At 39.2% G+C, this 22,097-nt stretch overlaps 1 protein-coding gene and 1 long non-coding RNA gene across 2 annotated transcripts; both read left to right on the forward strand.

The window, feature by feature from the left end:
* Window positions 1-10,605: 10,605 nt before the first annotated feature.
* LOC121628181 lies at window positions 10,606-11,915 on the forward strand. The gene is made up of 4 exons (XR_006008109.1): window positions 10,606-10,904; window positions 11,282-11,502; window positions 11,664-11,739; window positions 11,829-11,915. It is a non-coding gene; the product is annotated as an uncharacterized LOC121628181 (long non-coding RNA).
* A 349-nt stretch (window positions 11,916-12,264) lies between these two features.
* On the forward strand, window positions 12,265-16,001 carry LOC121628016. The gene is made up of 12 exons (XM_041966908.1): window positions 12,265-12,287; window positions 12,373-12,446; window positions 12,563-12,625; window positions 12,921-13,129; window positions 13,282-13,377; window positions 13,451-13,463; window positions 13,622-13,784; window positions 13,874-13,977; window positions 14,156-14,300; window positions 14,796-14,919; window positions 15,201-15,356; window positions 15,955-16,001. The coding sequence occupies exons 1-12, from the start codon at window positions 12,273-12,275 to the stop codon at window positions 15,999-16,001; spliced, it is 1,209 nt and encodes a 402-aa protein (XP_041822842.1). The 5' UTR covers window positions 12,265-12,272.
* The last annotated feature ends 6,096 nt before the right edge of the window (window positions 16,002-22,097 follow it).

The following is a 22,097-nucleotide window of genomic DNA, read 5'->3' on the forward strand; positions in this document are numbered from 1 at the left end:
ATGTACAAAGCCTCGGGGACCCCTTGTGCTCTTTGGGGGGTCCCGGACCCCAGGTTGAGAACCTCTGGGCTACACTACTTAGAACTAGATTTATCAAAAAGGAAGGTTTTAAGCCTGATCAGAATGGTAGAGAGGGTGTCTGTCTCCTGAAGCCAAACTGGGTGCTGGTTCTACAAAGAGGGGTCTGATGGTTCTGCCTCCCATTCTACTTTTATAACCTTTGGAACCACGAGTAAACATGCAGTCTGAGAGTGAAGCTCTGATGGGAAAATCTGGAACTCTGAGATCTGGTGATGAAGGATGGAAAGGCTGGTCGTAAGGACCCGGAGAAGCCAGATAAGTCAAAGGTGCAGGTCAGTCAGGTCACCACACCCACCAGGCACAGGAACAGACAAACATGGAGAGACCATGTGGGTAAGAGATTACCAGCTAACCATCGTCAGTGTGACCAGTTGTGTTAGAAAACAAGAGGCAAACACGGAATGAAGCTACTGGAACGATATGAGTAATGCTACAATTCTCTGATTGAATGATTTGTGGGATGAGAAAGAAGACTAAAGGAACTGTAAAGTTTAACACATAAAACTCCAAGCCATTTGTTTTGCTATTTTTGCTAACTGCTCAGTCTTTTTAAACAAAAATGGATGTATAAGCTCAACCTTTTCAATTCCAGTCAACATACAGACTTGATGTTTCCAGGACAGCCTCAGTTGTCAGACTCTGAGGCTAAAATGATGTAAAATGAATATATCAAGATACAGCAAAACAAGAAAACACTATTTACTACTAACAGAACTTTGTAGAAATAACACACAGATCAACAGTGACCAAGTCTTTTCTCATCTCATCGTTCTCTCAAGTCTTGTCTTTCAGGAGAAAAATATTATTATTGAAACAAACACACAACTGAAACTATTTCCATGTTTCCACTTTTTCCTCATTTCCAGTTATTCCTGCTACTATTTACCTGCTATCCTCACTAAACCAACTCCAGCTCAGCTGCTTTGTGGCGCCACCGTGCATCAGAAACGTCTTCTTGGCTTTATTCCAGCCATAGAGGAGCTTTATTTTTCTTCCTTTCACACACACATAGAACTTTCTGCTCACTGGTTGATCTTTGGCTGCTCCTGATTGGACGTTACCGTCAATCTAAGCTCTCTGATTGGTGGAAAGTCTGACAGGAAGTGGCTTCATCATCATGTCCAGGTCTAAATAGAGGTCTCTTAGCAACATAGTAGTGATGGTGATGTTTTTATGGTGAAATGTGATAAATAATGCTGTTATCATGTATCATTGTGGATTTACCAAATAGAGTCTCTGAATAAAAAACTACATTTAGTGGCTGGATTGTAAACCTCCTGGACGGGATAGAAATGCCTGGAAAACCTCCGTAGGGCACCTAAAGCAGTGGTTCCTAACCTGGCGTCTGAGCTGTATATCTGTATATTTTTATGGCCGTTTTTAAAACTTCCATTAATTTTGAAAGATGTTCTTTTTGCTTCTGTCACAGCTGGAATTTTCCCTTGTGGGACCAATGAAGATCAATTTTATCTCTAATGTCAGAGCCCAGGGCTGCTCAGAGTTCCTCATCAGTTCTACAGCAGGATGAGCTCACCATCATGATGTATGTCTATGTCCATTATCCAAATCATACAGTAGCCACACAAAGCCGGCTCTCCTCCTTCATCCTGCTGAAACTGTGCCTCTAAGACCCAAGGTGTCACCTTACAAGCCTTTCCCAGGGCTCTCTGACAATGACTTCACTCCAACTTCTCGTACTTTGATAGCACTGAAAATAAATCCAGTAAAAACTGTCCATCTTAGGCCTTATTGTTACACACAGCTAGTGTTTTCTTTTCTCCTTTTTGCTGTAAAAATCATCTCCAGTTACCCCAAAAAGCTGTTTTTGTCGCATCACATCATCAAGGAAGAGATACGGAGAAGCTGTGAAAAAGGCCTGGTGGGCTTGAAAGAAGACCATCCAAGTTATATGATACAGCAGAGCATCCGCTAGTTTTTACATCTCAGAATGCAGGAATTTGAGATCAAGCTTTTATGCTTTGCTGCTGTCTAGAGTGAGTGAGACACAATAATAGGATGGAAAGAAAAGGACAGAGTTGTGACTCCACCAACAATCAGCAAACAATAATGCTGCTTGTGTCAGGGTGCCGGCGGTCCCTATGATCCCACAGGAAGTCATCCAGAAGACCTGAGAACAATCCAGAAATTCAATGCATCGCTACAGAATGTTCATTAGGTCTCTTACCCTGGTAACTAGTTTCTCACCACTTTAAAGATTAGTTCAAACTGCCAGTTCCGATTAGATGATAACCTCAAAATACAACAAAGCGTTTTATTGGTAGAATCCCAGTTACATAGGTAAACCAGAAAAAAAACTGTGGGTAAACTTACAGAGATTACAATAAAACTAAAAAAAATAAAACTATATTCATCTACTTGGACACAAGGCTTCTGGGGGAAAATGGTTTGTCCATCAAACAGGATCACAACCAGACCCCTTTACCTCAACTTCCAGATTGAATTCAAGCGATGGGAAATGCTGCTCTCTAGTGTCCCAACGGCAGAGCTGACAACACCAAAGGATGAGTAGGGAGGAGGAAGAGTTCAAATTTGAACAGTGATTCTATTTCAAGAAGGAGGAAGCATTTCCTCTGGTCCTGAGAAAACACCATTTACAGCTTCTCAGTTCACTTCCATTTAGCACCACCTCAGAGCCAAACATCAAAGCCCCTTCTAACCAAGTTCAGTACATCATGGGAGGCCCCCCCAGCAACTTGATTTGTCATGTGCATGTTACAGTTTTTCTCTATTGCCAAAACACAAAACCCAGTACTCTAAACCAAATGACCAGTTGCCTAAACACATTTAGTAAAACTCCCCCCCTTTTGCCACAACCACAAACACAATTCACCTGTAGACACTGTTCACAAAACCCATCCCCTTTTTCTCAAAACTCAAAACAAAAATTGCCGTGCTAAAACACATTTTGCATATAACTCTGCTCCAATATGCATTGTGAAGCTCATGTGATGCAAAATGCTACCCACAATCAGCAAAACTTGAACACAATGAACATACCTGGTGCCAATCAGTAAACACAACGACTCATAATTGAAAACACCTATTGCAAATGATGTGACCACACCTATATAAGTCAGTGCAGTTTGCTGAAAGTTCAAAAACAAAAATGGATGATGAAGACAGAAGAAGAGGAGTTTGTGTCAGAGGAGGGAGAGGAGTTTGTGTCAGAGGAGGCAGAGGAGTTCGTGTCAGAGGAGGGAGAGGAGCGGGCCGAGGAGGGAGAGGAGCAGGTCAAGGAGGCAGAGGAGGGGGCCGAGGAGGGAGAGGAGCGGGCCGAGGAGGGAAAGGAGCGGGCCGAGGAGGGAGAGGAGCAGGTCAAGGAGGGAGAGGAGCGGGCCGAGGAGTGGGCCAAGGAGGGCGAGAAGCAGTCCAAAGAGGAGCAGGCCAAGGAGCGAGAGAAGGAGGGCAAGCAAGACAACGCATTTTCATTACAGATGAAATGAGAGCAACAGTCATTGACCACGTCATTGTCCACGGCATGACAATGACCGAAGCGGGACAACGAGTCCAACCAAACCTCAGCAGATTCTCAGTGGGCACCATTATTCGGGCCTTCAGAGAACACAACAGGTACTGTATGTAGTAGTTTTTTAGTCACTACACTAGATATTCACAGTATACAGTAGTATAGTGGAGTGCACCTACATACAGACAAGTGCAATCATGGTTACAGTAAAAGTGTGTACTGCAAGGACCATTTCTGACCAAATGACTGTTTGTTTCTCTAGAGTTGAAAGATTGCCATTTGCAGGTGGGAGGGCTTCCAGATTCACACCAGCCCAAGAGGTCCTCATTGTGGATATGGTTCGGGAGAACAATGTGATCAGACTACGGGAGATACGGGAGAGGATCATTGGTGACAATTTGAACTTTCCGACCATTGACAATGTCAGCCTGACAACCATAGACAGAGTCCTCAAGCGCCAGAGAGTAAGAATGAAGCAGGCCTATAGGGTACCCTTTGAGCGCAACTCTGGAAGAATAAAACACCTCCGTCACCAGTATGTCCAAGTAAGTACAGTACAATCCATGGCCTACAGTACTTTACATACAATACTATACTGTCGTACTGTAATGTGCTCTATTGACTGTCTTTCTGAACACCTGAAAACGCTATTTGTTTCCACAGAGGATGTTCCAGTTGGAGTCCATGGCCAGACCCCATGAATTTATATTTGTGGATGAGGCTGGCTTCAACCTCACAAAAAGGAGGAGGAGAGGCCGTAACATCATAGGACAGAGAGCTATCGTTGATGTGCCCGGCCAACGTGGAGGAAACATCACTCTCTGCGCTGCCATGAGTTCTAGAGGGCTTCTCCACCGGCATGCTGAACTTGGTGCCTACAACACTGAGCGTCTCCTCACCTTCCTAGGAGAGCTCAGAGATGTTTTGCATGACAATGACCACCTGAATGCTCGGCCAGCAGATCACCACGACCAGCAGATTCCTGGGCCAGCTGATCTTCCCATATACGTCATCCTCTGGGACAATGTTAGCTTCCATCGCAGCATCCAGGTCAGAGAGTGGTTTAACATCAATCAGCAATTCATTAATGTGTGTCTGCCACCCTACTCTCCGTTCCTAAACCCAATAGAGGAGTTCTTCTCAGCATGGCGGTGGAAGGTCTATGACCGCCAACCTTACACTAGAGAGAACCTTCTCAGGGCTATGGACCTGGCCTGTGATGATGTGGCTGTGGAGGCGTTCCAAGGCTGGGTGCGGCATGCCAGGGCATTCTTCCCACGTTGTTTGGCTATGGACAATATTGCCTGTGACGTTGATGAGGTCCTGTGGCCCGACCCAGCCCGACGACGTGATGCCTCTCCATGATTTCGGTGTCAACATACAACATACTGTGTCAATTTTCAACGTACTGTAATAAAAGAAATCGCACCCTGAACATTGTGTTCTCAATTGTTACTGTACAGTATCTATTGTGTGTAATGGATCCTCCATGGAGTTTAGTACTCATTTTTGCATTGAGTTGTGATATTACTGCATTTTCTGCATTATGTAACTATTCCCATGAAATGCACAAATCTATAGAAAATGCCCAAAACATATTTGAGAATAAATAAGGGTTGCTCAAATGCATCCTGGCAGTTGTGAAACTGTAAAAAGAACAGTCTCACACTGTGAAAATTGTGCTTTCAATTTTTTTGGTAATGTGGTTAATGATGCTCAGTAGTGTTTACATTTTTGCAGGCCTTGAGTGGTATTTTGGTGTCAGAGTTTGCTTTTGAGCATATGAGCAACTGTTTTGGTGTGATGGGTTTGCTTTTGAGCATATGAGCAACTGTTTTGGTGTGATGGGTTTGCTTTTGAGCATATGAGCAACTGTTTTGGTGTGATGGGTTGGTTTTGAAAAGAAACTGTGAGGTTTAGTGTACGTAGCTTTAGAAAAGTGTTTTGTGTTTAGAGTTTTGTGAAAAGTGAGGGCAGTATCGTGAAATGTGTTTAAGCAATAGAGAAAAACTGTAACATATGTCACAGGGGAACAACAGCTCTCAGCACATTGCACACAAAGTGCATTAAAAATTAAAATAATACCCTGCAACCTCAGCAGTTTGCTTACCGATGCTGTCTCTCCAGTAGTCTACACTGCTCTCAACCACCCAGACAGGGAAACTCAGATGAAAAAGCTCTTTACTGATTACAGCTACAAGTTCATTGTTAGCTGCACAGAAGAAATACATAACAGGTCACAATGTGAGTGTAAATAGCCCTTAAATAATACAAAGGGTAGTTACAATGTAACATATTTATTGTATTAAAAAATATATAACTGCACATACACTGACACAGTTGCTGTCAGAAATGATTGCTCAGTCTCAGTATTGCACAATTACAAATAGCTCAAAGTGGTATTATCATATGGACATATTAGGCCTTTAAGAACATGAGCTTTCCCAACATGAGGGAACCAGACTACTGACACATCAGTTCAGCATAATATTGATTTAAACTTTAAGCCTTTTTTGTCAACTTAAACTAGCTTCCTGACCAGATCCCCGAACCACCTCATCTGGCTCCTCTTGATGCGGAGGAGCAGCGACTCTACTCTGAGCATCTCCTGGATCACTGAGCTTCTCACTCTATCCCTAAGAGAGAGCCTGGCTACCCTGCGGAGAAAATTCATTTCGGCCTCTTGTATTCGTGATCTTGTTCTTTCGGTCACTACCCACAGCTTGTGACAATAGGTGAGGGTAGGAACATAGCTCGATCGGTAAATTGAGAGCTTTGCCCTTTGGCTTAGCTCCTTCTTTATCACAACAGACCGATGCAGAGTCTGCATCATTGCAGACGCCGCACCGATCCACCTGTCAATCTCCCGCTGAAATATGTGAACTCCTCCACTTGGGGCAGGACCTATTTGCTGACCTGGAGAAGGCACTCCACCCTTTTCCAGCTGAGGACCATGGTCTCGGATTTGGAGGTGCAGATTCTCATCCCAGCCGCTTCACACTCAGCTGCGAATCGCTCCAGTGAAAGCTGAAGATTACGGCCCGACGAAGCCAACAGAACCACATCATCCACAAAGAGCAGAGACCCAATCCTAAGGATGCCAAACCGGATTCCCTCAACACCTTGGCTGTGCCTAGAAATTCTCTCATAAAAGTTATGAACAAAATCGGTGACAAAGGGCTGCCTTGGCGGAGTCCAACCCCTCACCGGAAATGATTCTGATTTACTGCTGGCAATGTGGACCAAGCTCTGACACCAGCCGTACAGGGACCGGACAGCTCGTACAAGGGGGTCCGGCAATTCATACTTCTGGAGTACCCCCCACAGGAGTCCCTGGGAGACATGGTTGAACAGCTTCTCCAAGTCCACAAAGCACATGTATACTGGTTCAGCAAACTCCCATGCCCCCTCCAAGACCCTGAAGAGGGTGTAGAGCTGGTCCACGACCGGGACGAAAACCACACTGCTTTCCCCAATCCGAGGTTTGACTATCCGACGGACCCTCCTCTCCAGCACCGCTGAATAGACCTTACCAGGGAGGCTGAGGAGTGTGATCCCCCTGTAGTTAGAGCATACCCTCCGATTGCCCTTTTTGAAGAGGGGGACAACCAACCCAGTCTGCCAGTCCAGGGGAACTGTCCCCCGATGTCCACGTGATGCTGCAGAGGCGTGTCAGCCAAGACAGCCCTACAGCATCCAGAGTCTTAAGGAACCCCCGGGGCCTTGCCACAGAGAAGCTTTTTAACCACCTCAGGTAACTCAGCCTCAGAAATGGGAGAGCCAGCACCAGCTACCCCAGACTCTGCTTCCTCATCGGAAGACGTGTTGGTGGGATTGAAAAGGTCCTCGAAGTATTCCCTCCACCGCCTCACAACGTCACAAGCCGAGATCAGCAGCCCCCCATTCCCACTGTACACAGTGTTGATGGAGCACTGCTTTCCTCTCCTGAACCGCTGGATGGTGGACCAGAATCTCCTCGAAGCCGTCCGGAAGTCATTCTCCATGGCCTCTCCAAACTCCTTCCATGTCCGCGTTTTTGCCTTAGCGACCGCCAAAGCTGCACTCCGCTTAGTCTGCCGATACCCATCAGCTGCCTCTGGAGTCCCACAGGACAAAAAGGCCTGATAGGACTCCTTCAGCTTGACGGCATCCCTTACTGAGAGAAAAATCCTGGTTAAACTTGAATGTTTTCTGTCAATTGTAAGCTTCACAATTTAGAGAAAGGGTGTTGGAACACGAACAATTAGCAAATGCTGAATGGCGGCAAGCATAACACATGCTTATTATATTCATGCTTTTTGCTTTACTAATATCAAGTTAACTGAACACATTTAAACAAGAATTTCAAAGAAATGCCAAATATTTTTAAAATGTAAGGGTTTTCATTTCGAATAATGTTTAAGAGTTTAAGAAAAAGGTGCTGCATTAAGCTAGCTTAACTGAGCATAATACTTAGCTACAGCTTAACAGCTGCTAGCATGATATATATTTGTTTTATATATTATCTTTCCACACTTGTTTCTGTAGTAATGTCAGAAAAACCAAATACATTTAATCCATTAACTCACATGAAATGGCACTGGCTGAAAGAAAAATCCTGGTTAAACTTGAATGTTTTCTGTCAGATATAAGCTTCACAATTTAGAGAAAGGATATTGGAACACAGTTAGCAACAGCTGAACGGTTGCTAGCATAACACATGCTTATTGTGTTCATGCTTTTTGCTTTACTAATATCAAGTTAACTGAACACATTTAATAAGAACTTTAAGGAAAAGCCAAATATTTTTAAAATGTAAGGCTTTTCATTGCAATTTATTTTCGAAAGTTCCGAGACAAAGATCTACATTAAGCTAGCTAATAGAGCATAACACCTAGCAACAGCTTAACAGCTTCCAGCATGATAAATGCTTGTTTTACATATTACCTTCCCACACTTGTTCATGTAGTAATGTCAGAACAACTGAACACCTTTAATCCATTAACTCTCATGATATGGCACTACATGGAAACAATGAAATCCTCCTTAAACCTAAGTGTTTTCTTTCAAATGTGGACTTTAGAATTCAGAGAAAGGATGTTGGAAGACGAACAATTAGCAACTGCTGAACGGCTGCTAGCATAACACATGCTTATTATACTCATGCTTTTTGCTTTACTAATGTCAAGTTAACTGAACACCTTTAATAAGACCTTGTAAGAAAAGCCAAATATTTTTAAAATGGAAGGGTTTTCATTTCAATTAATGTTTAAGAGTTTAAGAAAAAGGTGCTACATTAAGCTAGCTTAACTGAGCATTAAAGCTAGCTACAGCTTAACAGCTGCTAACATTACACATGCTAGTTTTATATATTATCCTTCCACACTTGTTTATTTAGTAATGTCAGAAAAACCAAATACATTTAATCCATTAACTCACATGAAATGGCACTGGCTGAGAGAAAAATCCCGATTAAACTTGAATGTTTTCTATCAGATATAAGCTTCACAATTTAGAGAAAGGATGTTGGAACACAGTTAGCAACAGCTGAACGGCTGCTAGCATAACACATGCTTATTGTGTTCATGCTTTTTGCTTTACTAATATCAAGTTAACTGAACACATTTAATAAGAACTTTAAGGAAAAGCCAAATATTTTTAAAATGTAAGGGTTTTCATTGCAATTTGTTTTCGAAAGTTCCGAGACAAAGATCTACATTAAGCTAGCTAATAGAGCATAACACCTAGCAACAGCTTAACAGCTTCGAGCATGATAAATGCTTGTTTTACATATTACCTTCCCACACTTGTTCATGTAGTAATGTCAGAACAACTGAACACCTTTAATCAATTAACTCTCATGATATGGCACTACATGGAAACAATGAAATGCTTTTTTTTGCTATCGAGGTATTTTTCTGTCTTTAATCAAGAGCATAATTGTTTGCTTTGAGCGCGAAATTCCTGGTTTTCACGCTCAAATATCATCTTGCTCACTCTCAAAACTCTGCTCTCACACTCAGAAAGTCCCTCTTGTTTTCAAAAATATCGTTCTTCCTTTCAAAACTCTGCGCTCAGACTTGGTGTCTTTCTCTCACACTCAAACACATTCTCTGCGCACTCAAAACCTGTGCTCTTGGATATTTTTTCCTCTCTCTTGGGCTGCTGAAAGAGCTGTCTGTCAAACCTCCTCCAGCCAATAGAATACGAGATAACTTGAGCAAATATGCCTCACCTTCTTCAGGGTGCGCTTGTTTTACTTGACACAGTGACACCAGACATGTTAACTTTTTTTCTTTTCTCTGCCACCGAAGTTTGCTTATGAGAAACTTGTTATCGTTTTTCTCCTTACTTTTAAAAGTAAACATTTAATTGTCAGTAATATTTTAAACATAAAATCAATAGATTTAGCATCAGAGACTGCTGAGTTGTTGCCGGTGTTACTGCAGGAAATCACACCTCCTCTCTGATTTATCAACGTAGTCTACAGATATGTAGCGGGAGTCTTGCGAATCTCTTCAAAACATGGATGACTCCAGTCAGAGACCTAATGTAAGTATTTAATTTTAACTGTACTACCAGTATCTGTTTTCATTATAGTTCTATTCCGAGGATGAATAATTTAGTGGGGATTTAGTTTTGAATTATTATTGATATAAGCCCATAGAGAAGAATTGATTTTTCATCGTAGCTTAAGGTTAGCTAATGGTAACTATAGCGTACTTATCCATACTCAACATAATTTGATCACATATAAATGCTTTAGATTGAGCATCAGCAGTGGTTGTGTTGCTCACCAGTGCGGTAGCATGCTCAGTTTATGAACCATGAATAACGATGAAAAACTGTACAAGCGGCACATCTTAGCTGTCGACCACTACAATAACCCATATTAGCTGCCTTCTTTTATCAATATCACAGTAATATATAACAATATCACAATTGTATAAATGATGCAACACGATTATCATAAGAAAATAATTTTTTAGACTGTGTTCAGTTGTTTTATGTGTAAATCCTCATTTTATGACACAGTCAACTTCACTTTCACTAGTGAAGCTGCTTCTGTAGGAAAATTACGAACGTTTTGAGAAAGAAGCATTTAATGGTTTATATGGTCACACTATTGACCTCAAGATAAATCTCATGTGCTTCTGTTGCAGCATGCTTATATTAATAACTTCATTTTTCACCTATAGAACGGCTCCATCCAAGATGCTGCCAGACATCTAATGACTTTGTTGAATGCCCACCTGCAAACCCCCAGTGAGCAGCAAGTAGCACAAACGGGATCAGTACAGACAACACCACAACAGCCAGCATCAGCACAAGCCAGAGTTCAGCTTGAAATGTCAAGGTATTTTACTCCTGGAAAAAACAGGAATAATTACGTATTTTAACTTCATATGCCAAATAAGTTTAAATTATTCATTAACAATTCTTTCAGTACTTGGGCAACTTTATCTACTTGGATTTGTTGTCCATTTTCTATTTTACAAAAGAATAAGACTTTAAAACAAATGTGCTGAAAATGATTTCTTCTAATTTCTACATTTATATGCGTTCTCTGTGTATTCATTACAGTGGTAATAAATAATATGCAGCTGACAAACACCAACAGTTTCAATATGTCTGTCCTTGAAATAATAGCTACCTTAGTGGGTGTGATTGAAGGTTAGCTTAAAACTTGGTTTTACAACTAACACTTCACTGACTATATGTGTGAATTTGCAGGTCATTTCCAGGGTTCTTTTCCAAGGCCTCTGCAAGGGGGAAAAAAGGTTTCATTCACCCTGTAAAGTGATGTCTTTCAGTGGAAAGGCTTGACATTCCAATTTTATTTACTTAATAAAAGCATAGACAGGACACCAACAGCAAGTACTGAATTAACACTCGTCTTAGCTGGAATGGGGAGACACACCGTCACACTGCCTGAGTCTGCTGACCACTTTGAGGTAAAATACACCCCCTGAAAATATACAGTTTGATATTTATTTAGTATTGTTTTTATTTGCATTGGGGTAGATCATCTAAATGTACTCATATGTTTTTCAATCATGGTTAAATTATGTATATTATGTATTAAATTTAAAAATATGCATTGTGTTTTGTACAGATTTCAAGACTCTTGACATGTCAGTTTCCAAAACTTGAAAGTTTATCTGGAGGTTGGCTGCTGTATAAAGCACTTGGTATAGTAAATATAGAATATTTATGTGCTGAATCATTTACTGAACCTGTGTTTTAATTGCTCATCTAGTCACTGCTTTTCTTGTTTTAGGGGGATCAGGACAGTGTAAACTCTCAGTTATTCCCCCAGAAGCACAAGGTTATAATGGTGGCATTTTAAAAACTGTCCCTGGAGGAGGAAGAAACACAATTTACATGGTTCCTCTTCAGGACCAGCTAGATGCATCTCCTCTTCCAGCAGATGCATCTGAATTTCAGAAGATGCCAAAAGCAGCCTGTATGGTCTGCAGATCCAGCGTGCCGCTTCAAGTGTTGGCTGTACATGTAAAATCTTGTGTTGACCAAAAATCTTCTGAAGAGGACAGAGAGGTAAATGAAAATGTTTGATTTGTCTGATCAAAATTTTAGACATGATTTTATAAGGGTGATAATTAATATATTTCTTTAGTCTTCTCCTGATGTAGCATTTGTGGCTGAAGACAGTTCAGTAGAAGTTACACAAGGAACAAGTAATACTACTTTACCAAGTACATCCATGAGGCCAAATTTGGTACAATACTTTTTATCTTCATCAGTTAAATAAAAATTGCATTTTCAGATTTTAATTAGTATTCTCGTTGATGGTTTATGCTTAGGCTGTCTGTCCAATATGTCAGGTAGAATATCCTCTGGATTATTTAGAGATCCACGCCAGCTCATGTGGAGAAAGGTAAAACCAAATACATAGTTTATTTCTGTTACTGTTTAACTCTGCTTACAATCAAGGTATCAATGTGGAGAAAGGTCAGCGCCTTCATTTTATAACAATATTTTTTTCTTTCACAGTCTGGAAGAAACACCACCCATTGTGGAGGATGTTTGTAAATCACCTAAAGGTGGAATTAGGAAGCATGTTTTACATTATATTTTTATCATTTTTCAAATATACCGGTCTGTATGCAGGGTGTTCAAGTTCCTGCTTATATTGTCTGGTTTCAGAAGAATGTTTATAGCATTGTAAAATTACATATGAATTGGGTTTAATGCTTTTTGCATGAGTCACATCTCAGACATCTGGAAGAAACATGATGATTCTGTTTTTTGGTTTTATTTATTTTTTTTGCTTAGACTTCATCATTCGAAGGCAGATTTAACTGAAACTGCTGTTCTTCTCATTAACCCCCCCGCCCCCCTTTTTTTTTAGCTTGAATGATGTTATCCAAGCAATAGCTGATGGAGTATCTACAGATGGGAAAACCTTTGACATCACGGTGTCACGTCAGAACTTGTTTGAAAGAGGTCTTGTCCAATGGCAGCGCCAAAAGAAAACTTCCCCTACCAACCCACTGAAAGGCATCTTTTTAGGAGAAGCTGGCATCGATACGGGAGCCCTCCGTAAAGAATTTCTGACAAGTATGTAAATATCTTGTCTAGCAGCTCTAAATTTTAAACCCACTCACTTTTAAATTAAATGCTGATGTACTTATGGGCTTTGTACAATATAATGTATCTTATATATCAGAAAAATTCAAATATAATGGATTACTTATTCTTTTATGTTTAAGCTATGGTAGCAGGCATTGAGAGGCGCTTCTTTGTGAAGGGGTCATCTGGCTGCACGCCTATTATTCCCTGTCTAACTTGGATAAAGACCATTTCAAGTATGTATCTCAAGAGTACATATTTTTTTTCTGGTATCTAGATTAGATTCAATTGTTGTGTTTGCTGTTTCAGATCAAGTGAAACGGTAAAACAGTGTAGATAACTGTCAATTAATATTTGAGTTAAATTAGTAAATAGCATTTTATTACAGGGTCTAGCAGCCCCTGAGAAACATTATTATTCCTTTGTGACAGTTTAGCATCCCATTTCTTTGGATGAACATGTTTTTGTCTTTTTTCATAGGACTGCTGGAGAAATAATGGCTACCAGCCTGGCTCAAGGAGGACCAGCTCCAAACTTCATGATGCCATGGTGCTACAAATTTTTGTGCACAGGATCGCTAGACTTTGAAACCTTGGATGAAGATGATGTGGAGGATGACCAGTATACTGATCTGTTGTCAAAAGTAAGACCATATATGCTGTTTGTTTCCACTCAGATACACCAGTAACAGGAAAAACTGTTGTATCATGAGTTAATTCACAGTAATTACAGGTGAAATCAGCCACTGAAACAACTATTCTAGACCTCACAGAGGAGATCTTAAACTGTGGACACACTGGATCGGTCTGCTTGGAGAAAAAAGAGGAAATAATTCGGTATGTTGGAGTTGGTACAAATGCTGTTTTTTTTTTTAACTTTGCTTATGTGCATATACAGTGTATTGACTTTTTACAACTTTTAAGAGCAAAAACACTATCTATTTATAGTGTGTCTGTGCATTCATCTTTTTTTTCTTGTTTTGGTTGTTGTATTTTTTTTTTTTTCTTTAAACAGGTCAGTTGTCCTCCATGCAAATCTGAGGCTGATCCCAATTCTTCAGCAGATAAGAGATGGCATGGGATTGTATAGCTTGTGTCATATCATGGCCAAATACCCTGACATCTGTCGGCCTTTGTTTGTACCAGGCATAGAAATGAAAGTAAGTTCTCCATGGACACACTTTTAAGATTTTTAATTCCATTACAAAACAATAAGAAAACACAAATTAATTAAATACACACAGGCCCCCGCCAAAAAAACAGCAACTAAGGCCCAATCCCATTATTTATTTTACCCCTACTCCTTGCTACATACAGCATCAGTAGTCATTGTGAGTTGCTACATCAAACAAAGCGACAGGTATCTATGACAACCAAATAGCAACAACCTGGTTAATCACGTGGGCTGTGGGCATACAAAAGAGAAAAGAAACTGCCTTTTCAATTACATGAACGTTAAAACTGATTCACAATAGTTTCCAGCAGAACAGATTGATATCCTTGAAGTGTGACTGACTTTGACTTACATGCTAATGATCACGTCTTCTCTTTATTATTTTGAGCAGTGAGTGGATGGATGGATGAATGAATGGATAGTTGGATGGACACAAGAAGTGAGATTAGACTAATCAAACCATTTCCTTTTCCACTGGCAGGCTGATGCAGACTTTATCATCTCTGTGTGCCAGGCAGAATTCAGTGAGAGAGGCTCAAACAAGCAGCTGGTAGAGGTGACTTTAATGAATCACCTGCAAGATTTTCTCCAGGAACTAGAGCAAGGTACAAGTCTTTTTCAGACACGTTGAACACCATAACCAGTTACCACAATAACAATACACTGACATCACTTTTCAAAGTTAGATCTGCAAAATAATTGTTTCCATCTCCAATACAGCCAGAATATTTGTCCGTGGCTGCTGTTTGACATTTTGTTCTTATTTTTATCATAGGTCCATTAATCGCCCTTGGCTTTGCTTTCTTTTCATCATAGACACATAAAAGGGCGATAAAAGTCTTTTATAAAGTAATCAATTTTTCATCTTCATGGATTCTACTTTCAGATGAAACTGAATCAGGAAAGGAGAAAGCTGCATCTCTGTCTCCACCAGGATTTCTTCAGTGGGTAACAGGGCAGGGCCACATCCCGATCCTCCAGGAGGACAAGAAGAGTTTCAGGGTAAATGTGAAGTTCAGTCATCACTGCCAGTCACAGTTCGGTGAACACAAGATATGCTATCCATCTGTGGCTGCTTGCACTAATACCATCACATTTCCTGTCCAGCACATGAGGTCATATGAAGATTTCAAAAACGTAGTCGTGGAAGCTTTCCTGTTAGGTCAAGAATTCTCAAGGGTATAGATAAATACAACTACGTAATCCTACAAGGTCCAACCACGTCCACAGCTACAAAATGTAACTACAAACCACTGAATTACTCATTCAGACTTGACACCAACCTATTCACTTGCCATGAGAGTAATGAAAAGCAGTGCATGTATAAAAGGACTCACAGTTGTTGCAGTTGTGTCTACTGATGTTCAGCAGCAAGTAAATGTTTAAACCCAGAGGGTGTAAAAATCCTTTCAAGAGAAAGGGAAGTTTGTTTCAATGTAATTTCATGTAAAACTTGGTTTGTGGTACCAAGGTGTTCATGATTGTTATTTCAACAGTTAAGAGTTCATAAAAGCTTCATTTTGAACCCTGTCATTCACGTCATTGAATATTTAAAAACGTAAAGAAAAAGAAAACTTCAGAGTTCAAATAAAGTTATGAAATGTGATCAGTGTTTTTGTGATTTGGTGTTTGTGTTTCAGTTGTTTTCAGAATTATGCTCTTGGCTGTTACTTACTGGAGGATTTGAAGACAACGACAGTAAATATCTCGACCATAGGAATTAGATTGGGCTCTAGGATCCACTGCAGCTTCAAGTTCTGTTATTTCCGCTCACTGAGTGGGGTAGGAAATTCAGGCACAACAACCCCAGATTCCATTTCAGGGTCACTACGATAGAACACACTTTCCCAGTCTATGTCAAGTTCTTGCAGATCCTGGATAGAAATAGCACTTAACATGTTTTTAATTTTTTTTTTTTACAATATTATGGAACAAATAGATTCAGTATAAAAGTGATGGACAGTAGAGCATGGACCTCATTTACATCCTCCATTGTTCTCTGCTGTAGTAGGCCTACATCCCACAACTGCTGAGGGGTCATATTCCCCTCAGTGCGGAGAGGGTGATGGTTCCAGCCCTCAGTAAATGTTACAAGGTCACTCCTGAGCTGGGGTAAAAACACAAAATGAACCAAAAAAATGTGAAGGGTGTTCGAAATATCCAGCAGTCCATCTTCCTCTAGACTGTGCAGGACATGGTAATAGATGCTTGTTACTGCAGTCCAGACATCACGCCACAGTCGTTCAATCCTGTTTAGAAAAAGATTGTATTAATGTAAAAGGAGTAGTTTTAACCTATGTATCTACTATCACTTTCACAGCTATTTACATCTTCCCCAAAAATAACATCATTTTCAAAAAACATGAAGTCTACACACTTCAATAAAAGTTCTGAGGGGTATCTATTACATTACTACTTAATCTGTTTGATGAAAACTTTTCATGTGTTAAACATCAGTGTGACAAAAATTTTATAAATATTCTTGGGGGCATTCAACCCAGTGTAACAAAAAGTCTGAAAGTAAAGCTTGATAGCTGATTTAGCCTTCAGGTGAGTAATGTGCAGATCTAAGGTCTGTGGCAAGCCACAGGAAATGACCCGCAGCAGCTTTCTAGAACAGCTGTTGAGGATTTTTTTTTCCTTTTGTTTAGAGTATTCTGCAAATAAGTGACAAACTAATATGTTTAGTTGTACAACTGCAGCCATTAAATGAATGTAATAATTGCAAAAATTAATGTAATATCAATTCAGTGTTGATCTATTACATTAATTTAATCTGACAAACATTTGTTTGCGCTTACCTCTGGTTGTGCACACTTTTTCCAGAGATAAAACTTCCCCGGTCAGTTCCCCGCACAGTGAACATGAAACGAGCAATATCAATGTTCTCCACACCTTGATCCCCTCTGACCCTAGCATATATTTAAAAAGGGCAATAATTATTCCATGTCCTGATATAGAAGTGAATTAGGAAAACCTTTTGTTATCAGACTGCACTACTTGTACATACCTGGAGGGCAAACCATTAATTTTGCAGGAGATGAGGAAAAGGTTGAGACCAGTACAGGCCTTGTTGTTGCTGGCAGGTTCCAGGTACATGATCTGTACACAAATACAGACACTAAATGAATGCCTGGATACTCTGTTGTAAACATTTAATGTTATTGACTACTGTTCCTTCTGGTCATGTTATGATTTCACAATTGAAAACCTTTCCAAAATCACTAAGTAAAAAAAATAAAAAAAATAAAAAAATAAAAGAAATTAATTTAACACCTTTCTGGAAAAGCCATCAATGCCTCCGAAGATCACTGTGTTAAACCTGTTAAGGTGAAAAAGTAATTGTGAGTGTGTTTGGTACAGGATAACATTTTATTTTAAAATGCATATTAAAACTTACAAACCTTATGAGTTTGTGGTTGGTATCCACATGAACAAGAGAGAGGGGTGCCCTAACAGAGTAATGCCTCCTCACAACACAGCCTAACTGTGTTAAAAGAGAAACAATTCCAGTGGTATCCACTCTGTGCATAGCAGCCCTAACTCTGCTCCACAATACTCTGTGGCCTAAGGACCTAAGCCTTCCCATCACTAGTCTGTAGCCAACATGGGGCATCTGAGCTTTTATTCCAGAGACTAAATTGTCAAGTTCCTGGTTAGTCAGTGTACTGTATGAGTCTGATACAGAAATGCCAAATTCTGCCATGCGACGGAAAACAGTGATTTCACTGACTCCTAGCAGTTTTGCTATGCATGGGACTTGCAACCCAGTGTTAATTAATTCCTGTAACCTTTCTTGTTGAATGGTAAATTTTGGTCGCCCTCTTGCCCCTTACATTGCCTGAATTTCAATTGATGGAACAGGTTCTTGGTTCTCAACTTGAAAGTAAACTAAGTTACAGAGTTCTCTCAGACCATTTACTATAGCATCTGGCAAATCTAAGTAATCAGCCACCGCCTCAACTAAGATGATTTCATGAGTACACATGAAATGGAGATAATCAAGATCTACATCAGGATGGGTGACTATGTATTGGATTTTGTTGAACAATCTCTCCAAGATGTGATGTCGAAGCAGATCCTGTAGGAATAATAGGGGTTGAAATTTTGAAAATAATGGTTAATGTCATGTAAGATATTTTGTGTGAGCGAAAAACAAAACAAAACAAACAAACAAAAAAAAAAAAATCAAAACAAAAACACAGACTTAAATGTTTTTTTCAGTTAACAAAATGTAACAAGGCTTACATCATGGTAATGCATCTAAGTTACTCAACACGATTAGTAGTACACTGATAATTCTGTTACATATTTAACAAACCTACAGGAATGGTGATTAGCTCCATATGCACTGTAGGTTAATTCTATAATACCATGAAAGCAGAACATCTGATTTATAAGTATTCATATCTATTCATTGAATTTATTATTTTCTTAGCTTTATCCTTAGCATAGCATTCTGTACGTTTGTATAGGTACAGTTATTTTTTTAAATGAGTACTTTTACTGTGAGTTAGTAAGTCACTGTGTTTTTATGTCATTGGAAAAAAAACAACAACACGTGCATATATTAAAAGAAAAGCATAATAAAGAGGATTCTTACTCGAGATTGCGGGTTTGTGTTATCCATACGTCTTTACTGATGAGTGAAGTGACGATTTTCTGAGTGCACTGCGCCAAGTAAAACAAGCGCACCCTGAAGAAGGTGAGGCGTATTTGCTCGAGTTATCTCGTATTCTATTGGCTGGAGGAGGTTTGACAGACAGCTCTTTCAGCAACATAAGAGAGAGAAAAAAATATCCAAGAGCACAAGTTTTGAGTGCGCAGAGAATGTGTTTGAGTGTGAGAGAAAGACACCAAGTCTGAGCGCAGAGTTTTGAAAGGAAGAACGATATTTTTGAAAACAAGAGGGACTTTCTGAGTGTGAGAGCAGAGTTTTGAGAGTGAGCAAGATGATATTTGAGTGTGAAAACCAGGAATTTCGCTCTCAAAGCAAACAATTACGCTCTTGATTAAAGACAGAAAAATACCCCCATAAAAAACCAAATACATTTAATCCATTAACTCACATGAAATGGCACTGGCTGAAAGAAAAATCCTGGTTAAACTTGAATGTTTTCTGTCAGATATAAGCTTCACAATTTAGAGAAAGGATATTGGAACACAGTTAGCAACAGCTGAACGGTTGCTAGCATAACACATGCTTATTGTGTTCATGCTTTTTGCTTTACTAATATCAAGTTAACTGAACACATTTAATAAGAACTTTAAGGAAAAGCCAAATATTTTTTAAAATGTAAGGGTTTTCATTGCAATTTATTTTTGAAAGTTCCGAGACAAAGATCTACATTAAGCTAGCTAATAGAGCATAACACCTAGCAACAGCTTAACAGCTTCCAGCATGATAAATGCTTGTTTTACATATTACCTTCCCACACTTGTTCATGTAGTAATGTCAGAACAACTGAACACCTTTAATCCATTAACTCTCATGATATGGCACTACATGGAAACAATGAAATCCTCCTTAAACCTAAGTGTTTTCTTTCAAATGTGGACTTTAGAATTCAGAGAAAGGATGTTGGAACACGAACAATTAGCAACTGCTGAACGGCTGCTAGCATAACACATGCTTATTATACTCATGGTTTTTGCTTTACTAATGTCAAGTTAACTGAACACCTTTAATAAGACCTTGTAAGAAAAGCCAAATATTTTTAAAATGCAAGGGTTTTCATTTCAATTAATGTTTAAGAGTTTAAGAAAAAGGTGCTACATTAAGCTAGCTTAACTGAGCATTAAAGCTAGCTACAGCTTAACAGCTGCTAACATCATATATATTTGTTTTATATATTATCCTTCCACACTTGTTTCTGTAGTAATGTCAGAAAAACCAAATACATTTAATCCATTAACTCACATGAAATGGCACTGGCTGAAAGAAAAATCCTGGTTAAACTTGAATGTTTTCTGTCAAGCTTCACAATTTAGAGAAAGGATGTTGGAACACAGTTAGCAACAGCTGAACGGCTGCTAGCATAACACATGCTTATTGTGTTCATGCTTTCTGCTTTACTAATATCAAGTTAACTGAACACATTTAAGAAGAACTTTTAAGAAAAGCCAAATATTTTTAAAATGTAAGGGTTTTCATTGCAATTTATTTTCGAAAGTTCCGAGACAAAGATCTACATTAAGCTAGCTAATAGAGCATAACACCTAGCAACAGCTTAACAGCTTCCAGCATGATAAATGCTTGTTTTACATATTACCTTCCCACACTTGTTCATGTAGTAATGTCAGAACAACTGAACACCTTTAATCCATTAACTCTCATGATATGGCACTACATGGAAACAATGAAATCCTCCTTAAACCTAAGTGTTTTCTTTCAAATGTGGACTTTAGAATTCAGAGAAAGGATGTTGGAAGACGAACAATTAGCAACTGCTGAACGGCTGCTAGCATAACACATGCTTATTATACTCATGGTTTTTGCTTTACTAATGTCAAGTTAACTGAACACCTTTAATAAGACCTTGTAAGAAAAGCCAAATATTTTTAAAATGCAAGGGTTTTCATTTCAATTAATGTTTAAGAGTTTAAGAAAAAGGTGCTACATTAAGCTAGCTTAACTGAGCATTAAAGCTAGCTACAGCTTAACAGCTGCTAGCATGATATATATTTGTTTTATATATTATCCTTCCACACTTGTTTCTGTAGTAATGTCAGAAAAACCAAATACATTTAATCCATTAACTCACATGAAATGGCACTGGCTGTGAGAAAAATCCTGGTTAAACTTGAATGTTTTCTGTCAGATATAAGCTTCACAATTTAGAGAAAGGATGTTGAAACACAGTTAGCAACAGCTGAACGGCTGCTAGCATAACACATGCTTATTGTGTTCATGCTTTTTGCTTTACTAATATCAAGTTAACTGAACACATTTAATAAGAATTTCAAAGAAAAGCTAGCTACAGCGCATGCTTGTTTTATATATTATCTTCCCACACTTGTTTATGTAATAGTATCAGAATAACCAAGGATCTTTAATCCATTAACTCACGTAAAATGGCACTACCTGCTGGTGTCCACCAATGAGTTTGGGGATTACCGCTATGACAGGCACTGACGACCTTGTGGCCACAGCAATAAAAACACGGAACACAGCCCACTCGGACTCAATGTCCCCCGAGCTGTCCATTATCATAAATTAATGGACGATGCGAAGGCATGAACTATCCTCTGCGAAGTCCATTAATTTATGATAATGGACAACTCGAAGAGCATTATCACGCTTTTACCATGGTCACTTACGAAAAAAAAGAAAAAAATTAAATAATATATTAATGCTTTAATGTTGTTTTTTACGGAAGCGTATTGCTGTCATGGAAGAAAATAAATTTTCGAGCACTATCACGTTATAACGTGATACGTATATTGTACAAACGTGTTACCTATATTGTACAAACGTGATATTATATTGTACAAACGTGATATTATATTGTACAAACGTGATAATATATTGTACAAACGTGATACCTATATTGTACAAACGTGATGATTATATTGTACAAACGTGATAATTATATTGTACGAACGTGATATTATATTGTACAAACGTGATAATATATTGTACAAACGTGATACCTATATTGTACAAACGTGATGATTATATTGTACAAACGTGATAATTATATTGTACGAACATGATATTATATTGTACAAACGGGATAATTATATTGTACAAACGTGATAATTATATTGTACGAACGTGATA

The sequence above is a fragment of the Melanotaenia boesemani genome, chromosome 17, assembly GCF_017639745.1.
Source record: "Melanotaenia boesemani isolate fMelBoe1 chromosome 17, fMelBoe1.pri, whole genome shotgun sequence".
Taxonomy (NCBI): Eukaryota; Metazoa; Chordata; class Actinopteri; order Atheriniformes; family Melanotaeniidae; genus Melanotaenia; species Melanotaenia boesemani.